Genomic DNA, 20,035 nt, shown 5'->3' with positions numbered 1-20,035 from the left:
TTAATATCGCGCCGATGTCGGATGGTGAGACCGATTTATTGTGGCAAATCCCCACGATCGTAAGAACGTAAATAATCTTTAGTATGCGATATAGTTACCCGGCGAATCGTAATTGCGAAATTTTCTACGGTACCTGGAAACGCTATAAACAAGCCAGTTCCAAGATTTTTCTCGTCACTCTCTTCCTGTGCGGATAGGCTATTGATTATACACCACGTGCATGAAAATTTTTTAATTAGTCGCTTACGCTGCTTGATGTGCACCGCGATGAATAAATATCGATTACGGCAAAAACAGGTTTGGTAATTTCAAAACACGGCTGATGTTCGTAAATATTAGTAATAAACGGATCATAAAGTCTCTTCTCCTTTTCTACATATCCAGGTTGTTTTAATTTCACACTGAGGCGTTTTGGTCGTAAAATTAAATATATCGATCAATAAATGTCAGTGTCAATAAAGGACTGACAAATTTTGATATAATTTACAATTCCAATTCTAGAAATTTACAATATTTTGCATGATATATTTTGCATATCAATTTTTTACACAAAGCAACATTGCTATTGAAAAGAATAAAGAACACTATAACCAAAATTTAATAATTGTTTTAATATTTGTTTTTTTTCCTACACGGAGAGAATTTTCTCTTAAAAATTACCCTGAAAATCGTGGTAATTGTGAGACAACGTAAACCTTGGAAAATTTTACCATACTTTTAATAAAATTTACAAAAATTTAGTAAAGTTTAGTAAAATTTTAAGAAAATTTGGCTAAGTTTTAGTAAATTTTACTATACTTCTAACAAAATTTACTAAAACTTAGCCAAATTTTCTTAAAATTTTACTAAATTTTACTAAATTTTTGTAAATTTTATTAAAAGTATGGTAAAATTTTCCAAGGTTTACGTTGTCTCACAATTACCACGATTTTTAGGGTAATTTTTAAGAGAAAATTCTCTCCGTGTAGTTACATTTTATAGCCGTAATAATTCATTTTGCTTAAATCAGCATTGTGATCGTTTTTGCTATTCTTAATGTGTTGGCACTCGATAACCATGACATTGTCACATAAAAATCCTAAAACAAATTATCCTTTTTTTTATCTATTTCCAGAACGACGAGAGGAAGGTAGTGAGTGCGGTAGTGAGGTAAAACAAGAACCGGATAATGATCCAGAACCGGAAGCCGAGCCCGAGAATGACCAAGAAGAAATCACGTGCCTATACTGTACGTATCAGCCAACGTCGCGGGAAGAATTACGACAGCACTTGCAGGTGGCTCATGTTCAAGATTCGGAGGAAAAAACTGAAACGGTAAAGGAAGAGCCAACGACGGAATTGTTGTGCCCGTTGTGCCAAGATAGTTTCAAGGAACGTCCCGCCTTGGAGAAGCACGTGATGCAAATTCACTCCGTTAATACCGACGGTCTGCAGAGGCTACTACTATTAGTGGATCAAAGCCATTGGCTAAATAATAATCGAAATACTTCGACGCCGGCTGTTACGATCGCAACGACGCCGACGTCGCCCACGACTACGACGAAAACCCATCAGGAGGAAGAAATGAGCGAACGAGGTGGCAATGACGAAATCGAAGAGATATCTAGGTGTAATATATGCGGCCGAGTTTGGCGTTCTATCGAGGAACTTCAGCAACATCATCGGGAAGCTCATCCAACCACCACGCCTACTTTGGCGGTAAGTGAGAAACATGTTTACAAATATCGGTGCGTACAATGCAGCCTTGCGTTTAAAACACTGGAGAAACTTCAGCAGCACTCCCAGTATCACGCTATTAGAGATGCGACTAAATGCGCCTTGTGCGGACGATCTTTTCGTTCAGTCCAAGCGCTTCAGAGACACTTGGAATCTGCTCATGATCTCCACGAGGATGAATTGGCTCAGTATAGGCAAAGTTTGATCCAGGCACATCCTCTTCTTCAGGCATTGACGGAAGAAACGTTAAAGAAACAAATCGGTCTGGCAAACGAACTGCATGTGGAAGATGATTCTGGTAGGGGTGACGAGGAGGAAAGTGACGCCAGTGATTCTTCTCCGTTGCAGAAGGAACAACGACTACTGGAGGATTATCTAAATAGTCAATCGATCGCTGAGGATTCTTATCAAGATCCAAGTCGAAAATTCAAGTGTCACCGATGCAAGGTAGCCTTCACGCGTCAGAGTTATCTGACCGGCCACAACAAGACCTTATTGCATCGCAAAGGCGAAAAAATGTCTTATCCTATGGAAAAATATTTGGATCCCAACAGACCGTATAAATGTGACGTTTGTAAAGAGAGCTTCACGCAGAAAAATATACTTTTGGTGCACTACAACAGCGTGAGTCATTTGCATAAGTTGAAGCGTGCGATGCAAGAGCAAGGTAATAACAATACGTTGATTTCGGTGGTACCTCCTGCTAGCCCGACTGAGTCGCCCGACTCCCAGCAAGATCAAGACAAGAAACCGTACAAGTGCAACATCTGTAAGGTCGCATATACTCAGGGTAGTACTTTGGACATCCACATGAGGAGTGTTCTTCATCAAACGCGCGCAAGTAAACTGCAGGATCTTGCCGCTAGCGGCCAATTAGATCTCGCTCGACCATTGATTGAACAACCACCGCCGAGTCCGAACAGTCCGCCCGTCAACACAAATACAGGCAATACAGGAGGGATGCTCTCCTGTTCGCGTTGCAACACTCTGTTCGTTAATCAGGATCAACTCGCAGCGCATCAACAGTTATGTAACATTTTAAACAATCCGGCATTAGCATTGTTTCAACAATTTGCTGCATCGCAGCAATTAGCTTCGTCTGGCCAGGCTAAGACTCCACCTCCCACGTCTACAACACCAGGGCCGCAGCAACACATGCAATCGGCTACGCATTCGTCGCAGACTACGCAGGACATTCTTTCCCAACCGCGACATAAAACCTCACAAATGTACAAGCATCTGTTGGAGAGTTTCGGTTTTGATCTCGTCATGCAGTTCAATGAGAATCACCAAAGAAGACAACGCAAAGAAGAGGAAGCAGCCGCCGCTCTTCAAGCGCAGCAAGAGCAACAAAAGCAGGAACAACAGAAGCAAGCTCTCGCTGCTCAAGCTCTGCAGGAAAAAGAAGAAGAAGCGGCGGAAGAAGCTCATATGGATGATGATGTGATACCAGAACTCACGCGCAGCATTTGCCAACACTGCAACAAGGAATTCAGTAGCGTTTGGGTGCTGAAGGCTCATTGCGAAGAAGTCCATCGCGATCTCGTACCGCGCGAATTTCTTGAGAAGTACGCGCAGCAGTTCAAGTGTGAGTACGAGAAGAAAAGTGTTGTGGTGACCGTCGCGACATCCTCATCAACTAGCACAGCACCGAGAAGCTCTACGCCCGCTGCCGCACAACCTCAAGATCTCAGTTCTGACAAAGAATCGCGCGAAAAGGAGAAGGAAGAGAGCGCTGAGAGCAAAGAACGTGCCAGCCGTACGCCCGAAGCTACGTCTACTACTCCAGCAACTACTCCAGCGTTAAGCAACACGCCGGTTTCAAGTACAGATTCCACGACGCCGACTGTGCTACCTACTAATTCACAGCATCATGTTTCACAACAGTCGCAACAGCAGCAGCAACAGCAACAGCAGCAGCAACTGCAGCAGCAGCAGCAGCAACAGCAACAACAACAGCAGCAGCAACAACAAAGTCAACTTGCATTTGCGCAACAAATGTCTGAAATGCAGGCTGCTCTAAATGCTGCAATGGCTGCGTCGCAATTGCAACAGCAGCTACAACAATATCCGGGATTAATGATGGGAATGATGGGATTACCATTGGGATTAAATGTACCCGCTTTAGCCGCCATGAATCTGCAACCGCCTCTAGTGCCAATGATGCTACCACCACCACCGTATGATGGTGCCGCTCCATATCCATCAATTAATCAAGCTGATCTTCTTGCTAAGCAACATCTTGCTCTTCAACAGCAACAAGCAGCAGCAGCAGCAGCGGTAAGTGGAACATTCTATGTAATTTTGATTTAATATTTATATAACTTTTTTTTTATTGCAATAACTTGCCTTTGTTTAAAAAATGCAAGTAAACTTATAATAAAGTCCTAGAAAGAAACATAGCCAAGCATATGTATATAGATTTTATTCGAAGAAAAAGTAGCTTTATATATATCTACTTAAATACATTAAATCTGTCTGACGCTTCTTTTTAAATATAAAAATTTAGAACTCTAAATTATAAAAGTTGAAGATATAATAAAAAAGCGTTACTATACGTAAATACAGTAGAGTCTCTCTAATTTTGACCCTATGGGATAATAAGTACAGAAATCAAAATTATGGAATATATAATTCTTATCATAATACGCATCTGTCTAATCGCTACTTACGTAACTACAATTACACGTACTAAGTTGTTACATTATAGCGTATGAGGTATGATTTTTGAAGAAACTCTACTGTAATATAATTTTTACAGAGATAATTTTTTTTTAATTTATATTCAAAATGCTAGTCAGACAAATGATAGTGAAATAGTATGGTGTTCTGAAAAACTTAATATAATTTTTCTGATTTATTAATATTATAATAAAAATACAAAATAGTTAGACTAAATTTTACAGTTTACTTGATCATTTTATCATGCAGTTTATAAAATGTCTTTTACATATTTCAAAAATTAAGCGAATTTTAATTCATTGATTGATCAATCACAAATGTAAATATTTTACAGAGCAAAATAGCATTTGCATATAATGCGATTGATCAATCGAATTTAAAAAATTATTTAGCATTGTCGATAATATTTGATAGATGATTAAGTTGTTTCAAGCTTATTAATATAGTAAAATTTGTTGCGAATTTTATGATAAAATATAACGAAAAATTGTCTCTATGTATATAGAAGGTCGCAGGATATTTTAGAAATTGCAGATTGTGTCTCACACGCACACACACACACACACACACACACACACACACACACACACACACACACACACACACAAATTAATAAGTAATCAGTGACAAAGATTTTCCCATTTGTATGAGGGAAAATATTAATTATTTAATCTTATTATTGTAGTGTATATAAGGTTTTCGAAATCGCTGATAAATTTGTGTGACGATAAATTATTAAAATTCTCAATTGTTAGTCTCTAATATGATAGACTAAATCCTATAAATTTAGAAATACCAGGATTGTTCGAAAAATCCAGTGGATAGAAAAGTGATAATAAATTTAAATTTTTTTATCTTTACCTTGACAAAGAAAACATTCCGAAAAAGTCGGAATACAAAACAAAAAGGGCTTTATGGCCTAGGGCCAGTCTTGAACAATTAATTATGATAGCAATACAATTTATGAATAACAAAATCTCAAATTAAAAACTCAATTTTGTTGCAAGTCACAGATAATACTTGTGAATGACTTTAGTTAATATTTTTTTGGTGGTTTTGAGTGTATTCAAAGAAAACGTAATTGAAAAATAAACAATTGGTTTTTTTTACCAAACAATATACAACAAAACTTAAAAAATTGTATATTTACCAAAATAATATTATATTTGAAATTATATTGCTTTGAAATTACTGATACGTGACTTCTAATTAAATAAAAATGTTAAATGTAAAGAAATAGATTCCTCTATGTAACTTTTCAACAGTTTCAGGCGTATACTACATCATCACGGTGGCCATCTGTTTCGCGAATACAAATCACTGATGAACAACGCAAAATACTATTGGCACATTTTGATATCAAAAATACTCCTAGTACAGAAACAATATTAGACCTAGTTGTTCAGACTGGTCTACCACGTAAAACCATAGAATGTTGGTTCCGTAACATGTTATTTAAAGAACGGCAACGCGACAAAAATAGTCCTTACAATTTCAATAATCCGCCAACCACCACTTTAGATCTCGAGAAATATAAATAAATACAAGAAAATCAAAATGGTGAAATTTAAAATACAAACAAGAAAGTAAGCTCATACAGTATTCATGTCTTTTTCTCAATACATTTTTCAAATTATTTAATTAACAACTTCTACTAAACACAATAAATATAAAATAATTACTTTAAAGCGGCTACCAGATTGATCAATATTATTGAACAATATTTAATATTGCACAATATTATTGATTGTTTAAGGGTACCTAGAAAGTTTACACTATATTGTTAAATTAAAAGTTTTTTAATATATTGTGCAACTTGTATTGTATTGTTCTTTTTGTGACTATTGGGTAGTAAGGTGCAAATTTATGCCGTTTAATGTTCATTTTTAACATTAATAAATTACGTTATCAGAATTTATACCGAATATTGGAATTTGAAATTGAAGAATTACTTTTATTTATGTGATCTATTATAACACTGAAAATGAAATCGAGTATCATCTTGTTTCAGTTGTCTTTATTAAATCTGTATTCGTGATTACGTTGATTAACTATTAGTCTATTAGTTTAAAGTCTAATCTACAATATGCTTTTTCTATTGCTTGCTTTTCGCTTATCGCATTTTGTCTTCTCGCACTATTTTATCGACTTATGTTTCTTATCACATGTCTCTTGTCTTTTTCGGGGTTTGACAAAATATGCAAAGAGGCAAAAAAATAATAAGCAAAAGATAAAAAAATAAAGAATAAAAAGCACATTGTAGATTAGTCTTGACAATCTATCTATGTAACTTTTGCATTATATAATGGTCAAATATTGTATTACTTATGGGAAAAAGAAATGACTCTTTGATTTTTCAGACAAATGCAGCTACGTACAAAAATAAATATACGTATCACTGATGACAACTAAAAATACGGGCACATTAATAATTAATAAGGGGACAGTCAAATTTTTAAAAAATCAAAAAATTTTTTTTTGCTTAAATGATAGTTTGAAGTTTGTAGAATAAAATGTAATAAGTTTGATATGTATACAGCTCAGTTTCGAAGAAAACAATATACGATAACACAAGAAAAATACGTTTCTAAACTTTACACGCGTTTTTCTTAAAATAATAGTTTTCAAAACGATGTACATAATTTATCAATCTGTATTGATGCGATTGGAATAAAATTTCACAGATATTTTTGTTATTATATTCTCTAAGCATTAATGAACAATTAAAAAAAATTTTGTGGTTATATAAACAAATTAGTAACAAATTTTTTGTGAAAAATTGACATCTTTTTAGGCATTAAAGTATAATTAATGAAAAAATTTTGTTTTTTAGTGTTAGATAATCCAAAATTATGAAATGAGGTACACCGTTTAACTTTCTTTAAAAAAGCATTTATTAATTCAGCGCCCTTTGACAAAATTTATGATAATCTTTTATTTTTATTATTGTTTTTATTAATTTATAATATGACAAAATAAAATACAAAACCGCAACATAATTGGATATTTAGTTTTTTTACAATCCGCATTTGAAAATTACCTGCTTTTTCGGATCGTTACTTAAACAATATAACATTTGCTTGGCGAAGAGCCTAAAAATCCTAGATGTGATCACTTAGTGGTCTACCTAAAGTCACATAAAACATTGGTTCCTAAATACGTTATTTAAAGAATTGCAGGCTAACAAAGACAGTTCTTATAATTTCAATTATTTGCCATTCTAAATATCGAGGAGCGTGAGAAAATGGTAATCCGTGAGATAAAGGTAATTTTTTAAAATTCAGAATACTAAGCAAGCCTATACAATATCTTTGTGTCTTCTTTTAATACATTTTTAAATTATTTATATTAATTGACTATTTTCAGTAATTAATAAACGTATAATAAATACTTTAATATAGCTACGTGAAAACATTTACATAGAAAATGAACATATAATCACAAAATGAACATATTGAATCGTAAGAAAGACTGCAAGATGTCCATAAATTAGAAATTAGAATATTGATAAAAAGGTTATAAATTTATCGTTTTTAATAAAGAAGACTACAAAGGTTTTATTATTTTTAAAGTCTAGTGGCAAAAATGCCGATTTTTGTTACTAGACTTTAGTAAAAGAAAATTTATCAACTTTAAAAAATACACGTAAATAAAACTTTTTTTAACACTACTCATCATAAAATTAATTGTAATCAGCGATTTCAAAAACCTCTAAATATATACACGAAAAAAAGTTTTATTTAGATATATATACATATATATATCTAAAGACATTACAATGTTTCTAAAACATTATAACGTCTGCCGACCTTCTAAAGCTTAACATAGAGACCCTAGAATCAAATCTTACTGTAAGACAGTTATGGCTATCAATAGAGAGAGAGAGAGAGAGAGAGAGAGAGAGAGGGAGAAAAGAAAAAGAAATGAGAAAGAATATGTATATCTTTTTCTCCCGTAGAATTTTGACAAAATTGTCAAAAACATCAAATTCTGATTCTTTGGGTTAATAGTACGAAATTACGATAAAAAATAAAAATAAAAACGCGATGAAATAAAAGTTAAAGTAAAATTGAAAAAGTATCGAAATTTATACGCAGAAAAGGAGACAAATTGGATAAGTGTCGAATATCAATTCTATTAGTTAGTTAAAAGAAAACAAAAAGATTCTTTTGACGTTTCAGGCGAATGCAGCCGCATCGCAAAAACGAGCGCGAACGCGCATCACTGATGATCAACTAAAAATACTACGGGCGCACTTCGATATTAATAATTCTCCTGGTGAAGAGCAAATCCTAGACATGGCTGCTCAGAGTGGTCTGCCACCTAAAGTCATAAAACATTGGTTCCGTAATACATTATTTAAAGAACGGCAACGTAACAAAGATAGTCCTTACAATTTCAACAATCCGCCAAGTACCACTTTAAATCTCGAGGAGTACGAAAAAACCGGTGAGGCGAAGGTGACCCCGTTAAATTCAAGCGTGTCCGGTGGCAGTTCCTCTGACGATAAAAGCCCGAATAAGCAAACCACGCCTCCGCCGTCTGTGCAAAACATCAGCGCATCTCAATCTACTGAAATAAAACAGGAAGCAGTCGAACAGTCGCAGTGTCAACAGCAGCAACAAGCGATGCAACATCAAGAAGAGCAGCAACACCATTCGCCCGGCAGTTCGGGTGGACAACAATCGCGACCGCATTCGCCCGCGCTTAGTATGAGTTCTGTATTCTCGGCTATCCATCACGACATTTCTTCCCATCCTCCGTCGACCACAAATGCCCCGAGCACTCCGATGTTACCACCGAAATTAGCTGCACAGAACTTTGCCAATCCCACTCCGGGAACCGGTGGCGTAGTGCCGACTGCGATCGCCGCAATGGCACTTACACCACAGAGATCTCTGAGCCCGGGTCGTGGACCAACTGACTATTTTGGTGGCAACAGTAACGGCAGCAACACCTCCGGTGGAAGTTCCGGCAAGCGCGCCAATCGCACAAGATTCACCGATTACCAGATAAAGGTCCTCCAGGAATTCTTCGAGAACAACGCGTATCCGAAGGACGACGATTTAGAGTATCTCAGTAAACTTCTCGGCTTGAGCCCACGTGTAATCGTAGTGTGGTTTCAGAATGCTAGACAGAAAGCACGTAAGGTCTACGAAAACCAACCCGCTGCCGAGCCTGTGACAACTGGTGGACGCGAAAACGATGACGGATCCGGTAGATTTCAGAGAACGCCAGGCTTGAACTACCAGTGCAAAAAGTGCCTGCTAGTATTTCAGAGATATTACGAGCTTATACGTCATCAGAAGACCCACTGTTTCAAAGAGGAGGACGCCAAGAGGAGCGCGCAAGCGCAGGCCGCGGCAGCTCAGGTCGCCGCGGTTCTGAGTTCCGAAGACAGTAACAGCAGCTCCACGACGACTACGAACAACACGGTGACCAACAATCCGTCAACTGCGCCTGCGCTTGCCGAACAATTACAGCAACCGTTGAGTAGTACCACATCACCTCATCAACATCAACAGCAAACCCTGTCTCAGACACACCAACAGTCTCAGCAGACGCAGCAGCAGCAGACGCAGCAGCAGTCGCAAACAGAATCCAAGGAAGGCAGCTTTCAATGTGACAAATGCAACCTGATGTTTGGCCGATTCGAACTTTGGCGCGAACATCAGTTAATACATATCATGAACCCGACTTTATTCCCATCAGCGTATCCACCTGATTCACCCTTCGGGATCTTGCAACAGCAAGCAATTAATGCTAGCCAAGCCTCTGGGGTCACAACGGACACGTCGCATTCGCTCATCAGTTTGATGCAGAAGAGAAAGTTCGAGGATCTTGAAGAGGGAACGGGTAGCGACAATCGCTCGAACTCGGAACACAACGAGCAGCCGAAGGACAAGCGTTTACGTACCACAATACTTCCGGAACAGTTAGACTATCTTTATCAAAAATACCAGATCGAGTCTAATCCATCGAGAAAAATGCTGGAGACGATCGCCCGCGAGGTCGGTTTGAAAAAACGTGTGGTGCAAGTGTGGTTTCAGAATACGCGCGCCCGCGAACGCAAGGGTCAATTTCGCGCTCATAGTCAAGTTATCAATAAGCGCTGTCCGTTCTGCCCGGCGCTATTCAAAGTCAAATCTGCTTTAGAATCTCATCTTAGCAGTAAACACGCCGACCAGGTGGCTCGCGGCGAAGTGAACATCGACAACATCCCGGACGAAGAGCTCTCGATGGAATCCGTTCCTTCCAATTCTAGCACTCCTCACATGATGCCACCGTTGTTCCCGCCTATCAACAGCGACACGGAGGCATCTTTGAAACCCATAAGTACTATGAAATATTATGAGGACATGAAGCGATACTTCAGCGAGTTACAGGCGTACGCTAGTAACGGAAAACAAGAAACGGCAAATCATCAGGCCGGCGGAAACAGTGGCGAATCACCGTTGGATCTGAGTAAACCAGTCGATCTTAGCCGGCCAGTGAAACTGTGTTTGAGCAACTTCAGCAGTCTTCTCGAGGAGCAACACAGCGCCCATTTCCGCGGCGGCAGCGACTGCGGACCTCTGACCGACTTATCCGAGCGTAGCATCTGCGATGATGACAGCATGAGTGAGACTACGGAATTTTTAGACGATGAAAGCGGACCAGCAAGTCCGGCCTCGAGTACGCAGAGCTCGAGACAGGGACCCGCCAGTGGAAATACAGGGAATACATCCGGGCCGCCAGTGACCGGTAACCAATCCAGCGGCAATACCGGCCAATCTGGTGGTAAGCGATATCGCACGCAGATGTCGGCTACTCAGGTGAAGGTGATGAAGTCGCTCTTCTCGGACTACAAGACGCCGACGATGGCCGAATGCGAGATGCTTGGCCGGGAGATCAATCTTCCGAAACGAGTGGTCCAGGTGAGCATCGATAGTCCTCGTGCGAGCCGACCCTGAGCTCATAGTAACCATTAATACCTACAAGAAGACGAAATTCTTTGGACGCGTGCGTCTAAATCCACGATTCGAGACTTGCGATTACGAAGACTAATGGAGACGAGTTGCAGGTGTGGTTCCAGAATGCCCGAGCTAAGGAGAAGAAAGCCAGATTAGCGGCTGGTCTGCCGGCCGAAGGCTCAGCTGTTCAACCACATCGCGGCCCAACCGGACCAGACGAGTGCAGACTCTGCTCTGTACGTTACTCGGCCAAGACACCGCTGCAGGAGCATGTCTTCTCGCGGCGGCACATCGAGTCGGTGCGCGTCGCCGTCGAGGAGGGCACACTGGTGCCACCGACGCCTGGGGCGCCAATCGTACCCACCGGCAGCGGTGCTGCTGGCGTGCCCGGTATCGGAAATTCCCCGGTGGTCGCCACATCCGGTCAGCAAGTCAACCAGCAGCAGCAACAGCAGCAGTCGGACGAAAACATGATGTACGGATCCGTGTTCCTTCACCCCACGGCAATGTTCCAGTCACAGCAGCAGCAGCAGCAGCAGCAACATTCCGCCGCCGCTGCGACCAGCGCAGCTAGCACCACGGCCGGTGAGTGTCTGGCTGACTTAAACGACTAAACGATCATACGACGTCGATTCGAAATTCGTGATTTAACATTAACATGAATTTAATGAAATGCCGTATAAATATATAATATATATTTATACACACACATATATATATATATATATATAAAAATACGTATATAATACGTATATAATAATATAATATATATGATGTATAAAATATATGCACACATATATACATATACACAGGTGTATATATATTGTATGTGTATATTTTATATTATTACTTGTTATACATGTATCGCAAGTGTACATGTAATATATGTATATTACATGTCACGTATTTATTTATTCATATATATATTTAAATATGTATATATATTTATATGGTAGAAATTTTGAGGCAAAGAGTTCGTTTTACTCAATTACATGGCCAATGAAAAGATTTTTGTTTTTCGATTTTTCGTTATAAATGATTTTTGTTATAAGATTAGTCGACGAGAGCGGGTCTTACGGCATTGACGTTCATTAAAATTGACGCTACGCCAAAGAATTTCGAACTCGCCGGCGTGAAGTCGTTTATAAATATGTTGTGTATTACGGTTATACGTAATTCTATCATACCTTGACATTTTTGTACAATTCGTCTTGCAAGATACAAATCCCGTGAACGAAACTAAGAAATGAAGGGAAAAATAGTTTTTTTCCTCTTTTCTGGGAGACTCAATATTTTTAGTTGTGTTAATTTTGAAAGAAATGAGATATATATATATATATATATGTATCAAGTCGGTCCTTCATGACTGAAGATCGTGGACTCCACTTGCATCATGCTCAATGGTGTCTTGATAAAGGTACTCTCGAGCTTTCCATTGCCGTCAGAAAGTTGGTGGAAGTTGATCAATTAAAAATCTGATACGTTTTGGATGAATTTAACGTTGCTTATGCACGAGCCGAAAATATAATAATAATATAGTTACACGTTGATATGAGTGTTTATATAGAAAATTATGAGAGGTATATTTCTCCATGTATGTATGTATACTCTTGTGAATATATACATAATATATATATATATAAGATAGATGCGAAAAACATATCTAGAGCTAGGAAATACTCTTTAAAAGTTCCTATCAAGCTATTATCGGTTGAGTGTAAGAATGAATGAAAGTATGGTAATAGCATGAAAGAGCCAATGAGTGAACGAGAGAGTAAAAGAGAAAATATGAGGGAGAAATGAAACAAATGTGGAATAAGTAAAACAATGAGTAACACAAAGTGCAGAGTAAAACGTGATAATAAAAGTAATATGTTTATAGGCTATTGGTTTCAGTAAACGAGTAATAATTGAATAACGAAATAAGAATTGAAATAAGAATTACACGAAACAGAGAATGTGTATAAACTGTGAATTGAGCTTAAATTATATTTGAACGTAGGTACAATTAAAAGTCTATTAGTATTTTATATTGAAACTTTAGTAATTATTCGTTTTAACTAATTATTCTTCTAACTATTATTATTGTCATTATTTCTCATATCGTCCTCGTTTTCGTCGTCATTCTGCGAAGCCATTCCAACATCTTTAACGCCCTTCACGGATTTCACCCTCGTTGCGCGTTTAGCTTTTAAATTGTAAATACTTCGCAAGTTCTCCCTGCAAGTCGAGCCTGAAATCCGGATAGGGCCCTTCCTCGCAACTAGCCTTTAGCACACGTAATATGACGATATTGAAGACCAGTTTCATCATCTTCGGTTGACTTAACCCTTAGAGGGTACACGGGATATGGCATACCCCACGTAAACTTTGCGCTCCAACAAATCTTATTAAAATGTACAAAAAAAACATGAAAATTACAATCTTTAATTTTTCCATAAAATCGTTATTTTTATTTTTCATTTTTTAAATACATTTTAAATAAATTTTTTAAACAATGTTAATTTTTTAAAATCATAAAATCTATTAAATTTTAAAATACATGTCGTCAGCTTTATACAGTAATTTTTTTACAATAAAATATCCAATAGCGTCATTACAGCACGCATTAAAAGACGGTGGGGTATGTCATACTCGGTATGCTTTTCACGTATTTTTTTAGAAATGTGCCCTCTAAGGGTAAATACCTGCCGTAATATCAGCCGATTGAATTTGGGAATTGAAGAAAGAACTGAAAAAAAAACTTAATCGATCATATTCTTTCCTTGGAAAATAATCTTCTCCAGGAATATAAAATAATGATCAGATTCAAGTTTTTTACAGTTGGAAACTCTTAAATCCAATCGGCCAATTAAAAGTTAACTAGAAATGGTGAGATTGACTCTAATTCTACGTGTTAACTCACAAGCAGCGTCCTGTAGCGTTTTATCTGCCATTAACGACGACGTAATATAGGTACGACATCGGGAATTATATTACATACGACTAGTATTAATTATTATTTTCTTTTATGTTAGTTATTTATGAATCTTCTTTGTGATGGTCACGCTCTCGTCTGCCCACGCGGTTTTTTTTTCCTGCGATTGGAACCGGATGCCTCGACTTTAGAGCAGTATTGCCTGTACACAATGTCCATTTTATTTTCTCTCTCGAATTTATTTTATTTTACACTCGTATCCATGGCTGACGAGGGTGTGGCTTCGCTTCTCGCTTATTTTTCCTACACTCATTCACTTATCGTGGTATTATGTATCACTGATAGAATGCATTAATGTTATGTATGTCGATCAGCACACTACTTTCCTATCGATACATTATTTTCCATTCTGATGTACATACTTGATATACACTTTATTATTATTATTATTATTATTATTATTATTATTATTATTATTATTATTATTATTATTATTTAATATGCATCATCGTCTTCATTATTAGTTGGTTAATACTATGTTAATAATATTATAAACGTTTTTTCTTTTCTAGTCTAAAATAAATTTGACACCAAGATTATTTTTTTGTTTCTTTCTTGTTTTAAATTTTATGTTCCGTCCTGAATATCCTTATCCTACCATCGCAAGGAGCCATCACAACAGTTACATCAGAAACGTTTCGGTAAGTCGCGATTGTGTTGCAAATCTTATCATTTAATTTAAAATACGAATGGATCAAAATAAATGTTACGAATGCGAGATTTCGATTATCTATGCGGAGGTTCGAGAGATAAATTTTATTTTTGTATCTCGGTAAAAAATTGACATGCATGCCGAATAGGTATTTGTGCACACATTTTCATATATTCGATGGAAACATTTTCATAATTTCGCAGTTGAAATAAATCTAGCTCATCTATATAGAAGCAACGCTATTCTTAACGATGAATCTTTACGCCACATAATTCGTTACAATATTGGCTTTTAGGATTCGTTTCACAGAGATCGACATACATGGCACTATAGCCACTAACCAAGCCTGTAACATCGATCGCATGATGAAATCATAAGTCAAATTAGTAGCTACGAATTCTGGGAGACTAACTCGCATCCGCTTAATGAATTAGAAATGATGAAGAAAACGTTAATATGACGCGATGCCTCGAGACTTGTGCTCATCATTTACCATGTCCTATAAATTATATTTTTGTTTGACACAAAACTTTTTAATATTTATGTGGTAATAAAATCTACACCTTTATAATTATTTTATAATAACGTGACAAAGCGGATGAAGCATTTTGTAAAAAAAAAGAAGCTTGAAATTGCTCAGATAAAATTAAAATATTCTTAGAACTTTGATTGTTACACGTTTAGGACTTTAGTTTTATAAACTTTAAATATTCTTAATACATATATAAATTTACAATTACAAAACTAAAATCAAATTTCTAACGAAAGTTTTATGATTCACGATTTAAATAAACTTGATGAAATTATACATTTCTAACAATTCTAACTTAATTTATTAATACGCGGACGTATTGCAGTCACTAAACCCGTTTACATTTTTATTATATAACAAAATTCAACATTTTAAAAGATACACGTAAAAGTTAGGGAATGCTCTGAGAATTTCTGAAAATGCAGATCAGGTGAATATAATTAATAGGTGACTCTTGTCATGATTTTGAACGTAACAAGTTTCCTGCACATTGCAACTTGCGATAAATGAAACGTCGAAAGAATACTCGAAGTGCTGGAGGAGAGACCGCTGAAGTTACCGGATAACTTCGTGATTGGTCACAAATTTGACACGCGCGTCCACGTTTACCTCGGATAAAAAGCTCGGATATTAATTAGTCGCGGTGCTTTTTCGAAGCGTCTTAGAAGGCGACACAAAAGCGACGTAGATACACGCGGCGTCGAGCGAGGAGACGGCGGATCGCATGAACTATTGTGCGCGTGGTCATGGTCGTTCATCGACAAGTCCGCCTCGACGTTACCGCGGCTGCCTCGATAAAATTCCCCAAACGACGCGATTGCCGCATTGAATAGGACGAGACATGTGGAAAAAAGGGAACAATGGGCCCCGATATTCGCTGGGAAAATTGATTTTCTAAGTGATGAAACGTTGCCGGCGCTTTTGAATCGCATTGTCTCGCGTATACACGAGGAGTATGTACACGTTCCACGTTTCAGTTTCGTTCCTCCGAGATCGTTATGAAGCCGTTGCCGTTAACCGCGAGAGAAGAGACGGAAGGGACTTTACACTTTACTTAATACGACCTCTCGTAATTTGTTTCTCCAGATGTGGAAGCGTCGAGCGCATCTTAAAATATTCATCCGTAGGCAAGCACAAATTACGTCGGCGTGACACGAGATTTGATTCATTAATATACAGTCGCGCGAAGCAAAAACAGTTTTCGAGTGATTTCCATTTCCATTATTTATGAAACGCGCGCGCGCGCTCACGGCCCTACCGGTGAGCACCGTCGGAGTGAGGAGTCCGACCGAATCTCTTATACATTCCATAGTTACACACACGACGTCCAAAAGCGCTCCGGAGAATAAAGGCAGGAAAATCTATACGCCGAGAAGAGAACGGCATTGAAATCCCATGCTAATGCTGAGTACACAGCGCGAGCGAGCAAACGTCCCGTCGTGTTGCGGCACGTGTCACATCGACACTTCCGTATATATACACCAATGTCTAAACATTCACTCGAGTTTCTTGATCCGCCGTTTCGGCGCGCGGCGGAAAGGAGAGGAGGAAGAGAAGTGGAAGGAAAGAAGGGGAGAGGAATGGGCGGCTTAACTCGGGGGAATTCATTTCGGGGCCTCAACCCTTCCGGTCTCGCGCGTCTCTCGTGGCTGCGGGGCCACGCCACGTGTCGCTCTCGGGGAGGACAGGCATGCAGGAGCGCGAGGTGCGCGCACACGCGTCACCGCCGTTATGCTAATGCGAGTCGGCTCGCGGGATCGCCCGCGGCACACGAGGCACAACCGTCGTCGTCGTCATCGTCGTCGTCGTCGTCGGCGGCTCTCTTCTTCTTTATGTAGCCGGCGACGGCGGAACGATTATACGCGCGATTCGTGAAATTATGCAAAGTACACGGCGGCGAGGAAACTCCGCTGCTCCTCCTCATCGCTACCGCCGCTCGCGTGCTACGCGCGCCCGACCTCGGAGGGGTTGCGCGAGCGACGCGCACGATAGACACGCGCGCGGCGCCGCGTTTGCGGCGGAAATGCAAATGGTAACTTCTCTCTGTCTCGCGGGGTGGCTGAGCCGCCCCGTTCGCCCCCCTTTGTCCCGCGCGTTGCGTGTGCACCGGGGTGAATATTGAGTCGTCCATCCGATCTGAGATTATCCCTCGGAAAATCGTGCTATTCTTTTTTTCCACCTTTTCTACTTGGGTATGGCGGTTCGGAATTGAAGCGGTTCCGAAAAATGTCTCGCGACTCGGCTCGCGCAGTTCTAGATCCCGATTACAGATTTCGGTATCGCGTAACGACGGTATTACATTATGTAAGCGGACCGATAAGTATCGCTGTAATGAGAATACAGCTTGAAGAGAGACACGTTAGTGAAATAAGGAAATCCCGCGGATGAATTTTTTTAGATTATTTTTCTTTTTTATATAACACACGAAAATGTGTGCTCGATTGATTCGTGGTGGAGGTCACGTTGATAATGTTACGCGATGAGGAAACCTTCGGCAAGTAAAAAGACGTCTTGGCTTAGGATTATAAATGTATCCGGCATCGAACGTGTTTCAACCAGTAGAATTACTTTATCTTCATTATTACATCTTAACTTCCCCGTAGATCAGGATCACGTCAGCTTTATCTTGGTAGTCGACGCCATATTTGCTAAATGACTTTATATTTCTAAGATAAAAATTTCGCGTTGAATAGAGGGCATTCTAGGATCGCAGAAAAGCGCCAGTCTAATATGCCAGTATCCGTGGTATGTATGTTGAAAGATTAATTTAATGGCTCGCTAATAAGCAGGGTAACGATGTAGTCAGTTTAATTTCACTAACCGTTACTGTTCTGTATCTTCATTAACACTGTTTGCAATTTGCTTTTGCCGTAAAACCATTAAATCGTTGCCGTTTTACGCGTACGTTGTACAAAACATTCCGCTTCAGAGGTTTCCGCTCGAGGAACGATCGTTATATAGGCCAAAAGGATCTCGAGGGAGAACGAAACGTGTCCTTTTGTCGAGTGGGAGTGCAGGCCACCAGATAGGAATTAGCATGCCGCGCGACGCGAATCGTCCTTTTGCCACAACGTCGGGTATCCTCGCGACCTTCGTGTATTCGCCGCTTAATCCCTTTGAATTCGGCGAATGGGACCGCTCTCTTTCTTTACCTCGGCTAACTTTGAGGCCGCGCTGCGGCTGAGGAAGGACCACGAAATCGGTTTCCTCTCACCTTTCGCCCGCGCCTGTCTCCTCAGTGTCCTGGTCCCAGGCCATATGTTACCCGATCCGTGGCCTAGCTATTAATTATATCGATCTATATGGGCTGCACGTTAACGGCAGCGGCGCGCGAGCCAGGACCAGTGACGCTTTATAGTCGTTCTCTTCTCCCTTTACCAGCCTCCCTCTTCTCTCTCTCTCTCTCTTTCTTTCCCTTCCGTTTTGCTCCTCTCTTTGCTCTCCAACAGCGAAGTGAGAGCCTAAAAAAGCTGGAGCCTCACGCATTGCGCAGAAATACATAAAACCCGACCGAAGGCATAAATCATTAGAGCCGATGTAGAGAAACTATTACGTGACTCATGCCTGGGGATCCGGAGAAGGGGAGGTAGAAAAGGAGATAGTGTGGATTATACAAAAAAAAAATGTTTGAGGGGTAGCGGTGCGTTTCCTAGGGGTACCTAACCGTCGAAGTAAAGCTCCAGTTAGCAGATTATTCAGGTCGTGTTAGCGAGATTTCGATATCTGATCGTCTTTGTTTTTTCACGTTCTATATTGAATTACGCATAATTAAATCACGATCACCTTAGAATGTTTTTCGAGCAATTCTACTTCCGAAAAAAAAAAAATTAAGATTTTAGGAAAACAATTTTCTCAACATCTTCACAGAAAGGAAATATTTCCCCGAGATAATTTGACATTACCCAGACAACAAATTTACATCCATAGTACGTCCTTGAGACATCGCGCTAGTTATCCCGCGATTATAACGAGATTGTCTCATGGGATGCCCATAGGATAAAAAATGTCTACTGTCTTTACCGCAGTAGGACGATCTTGCTGACGTCCTAAAGACGTCCCTACGATAGCCCAAGATCTCCATAAGACATCAAGAGGATATTGAAATTTACATCCATAGTACATCCTTGGGACATCACGCTAGTTATCCCGCGATTGTAACGAGATCGTCTCATGGGATGCCCATACGATAAAAAATGTCCACTGCCTTTACCGCAGTAGGACGATCTTGCTGACGTTTTTAGGACGTCAACAAGATCGGCCTACTGCGATAAAAAAAAGCGGACATTTATGATCCTATAGGCATCCCATGAGACGATCTCGTGACAATCGCGGGATAACTAGCATGATGTCCCAAGGATGTACTATAGATGTAAATTTCAATGTCCTCTCGATGTCTTATGGAGATCTTGCTTAATTCTGCATCCGGAAAAAACGGTCACCCATCCAAGTGCGAACCATCGCCGACGTTGCTTGACTTTGAAGATCGTACGCATCTAACGCTTCGTGATGATCCATGAATACTT

At 39.3% G+C, this 20,035-nt stretch overlaps 1 protein-coding gene and 1 long non-coding RNA gene across 5 annotated transcripts in view; both read left to right on the top strand.

Moving 5' to 3' along the window:
- The window catches only part of LOC105833580 (zinc finger homeobox protein 4), a 101,796-nt gene that overhangs the window by 5,050 nt on the left and 76,711 nt on the right, over nt 1–20,035 (top strand). For all 4 annotated transcript variants that reach the window (XM_036288097.1, XM_012675415.3, XM_012675417.3 and 1 more), the window contains exons 2-4: nt 1,115–3,996; nt 8,580–11,315; nt 11,462–11,936. In XM_036288097.1, coding sequence (XP_036143990.1) covers nt 1,115–3,996; nt 8,580–11,315; nt 11,462–11,936 — 6,093 coding nt within the window. The remainder of the gene's footprint in view (nt 1–1,114; nt 3,997–8,579; nt 11,316–11,461; nt 11,937–20,035) is intronic.
- Nucleotides 12,252–19,605, top strand: LOC118645981. The gene is made up of 2 exons (XR_004963613.1): nt 12,252–14,969; nt 15,276–19,605. It is a non-coding gene; the product is annotated as an uncharacterized LOC118645981 (long non-coding RNA).

This window comes from Monomorium pharaonis, chromosome 6 (assembly GCF_013373865.1).
Source record: "Monomorium pharaonis isolate MP-MQ-018 chromosome 6, ASM1337386v2, whole genome shotgun sequence".
NCBI lineage: Eukaryota > Metazoa > Arthropoda > Insecta > Hymenoptera > Formicidae > Monomorium > Monomorium pharaonis.
The sequence above is the reverse complement of the archived record's forward strand: the minus strand, read 5'-3'. Positions and strand labels throughout refer to the sequence as shown.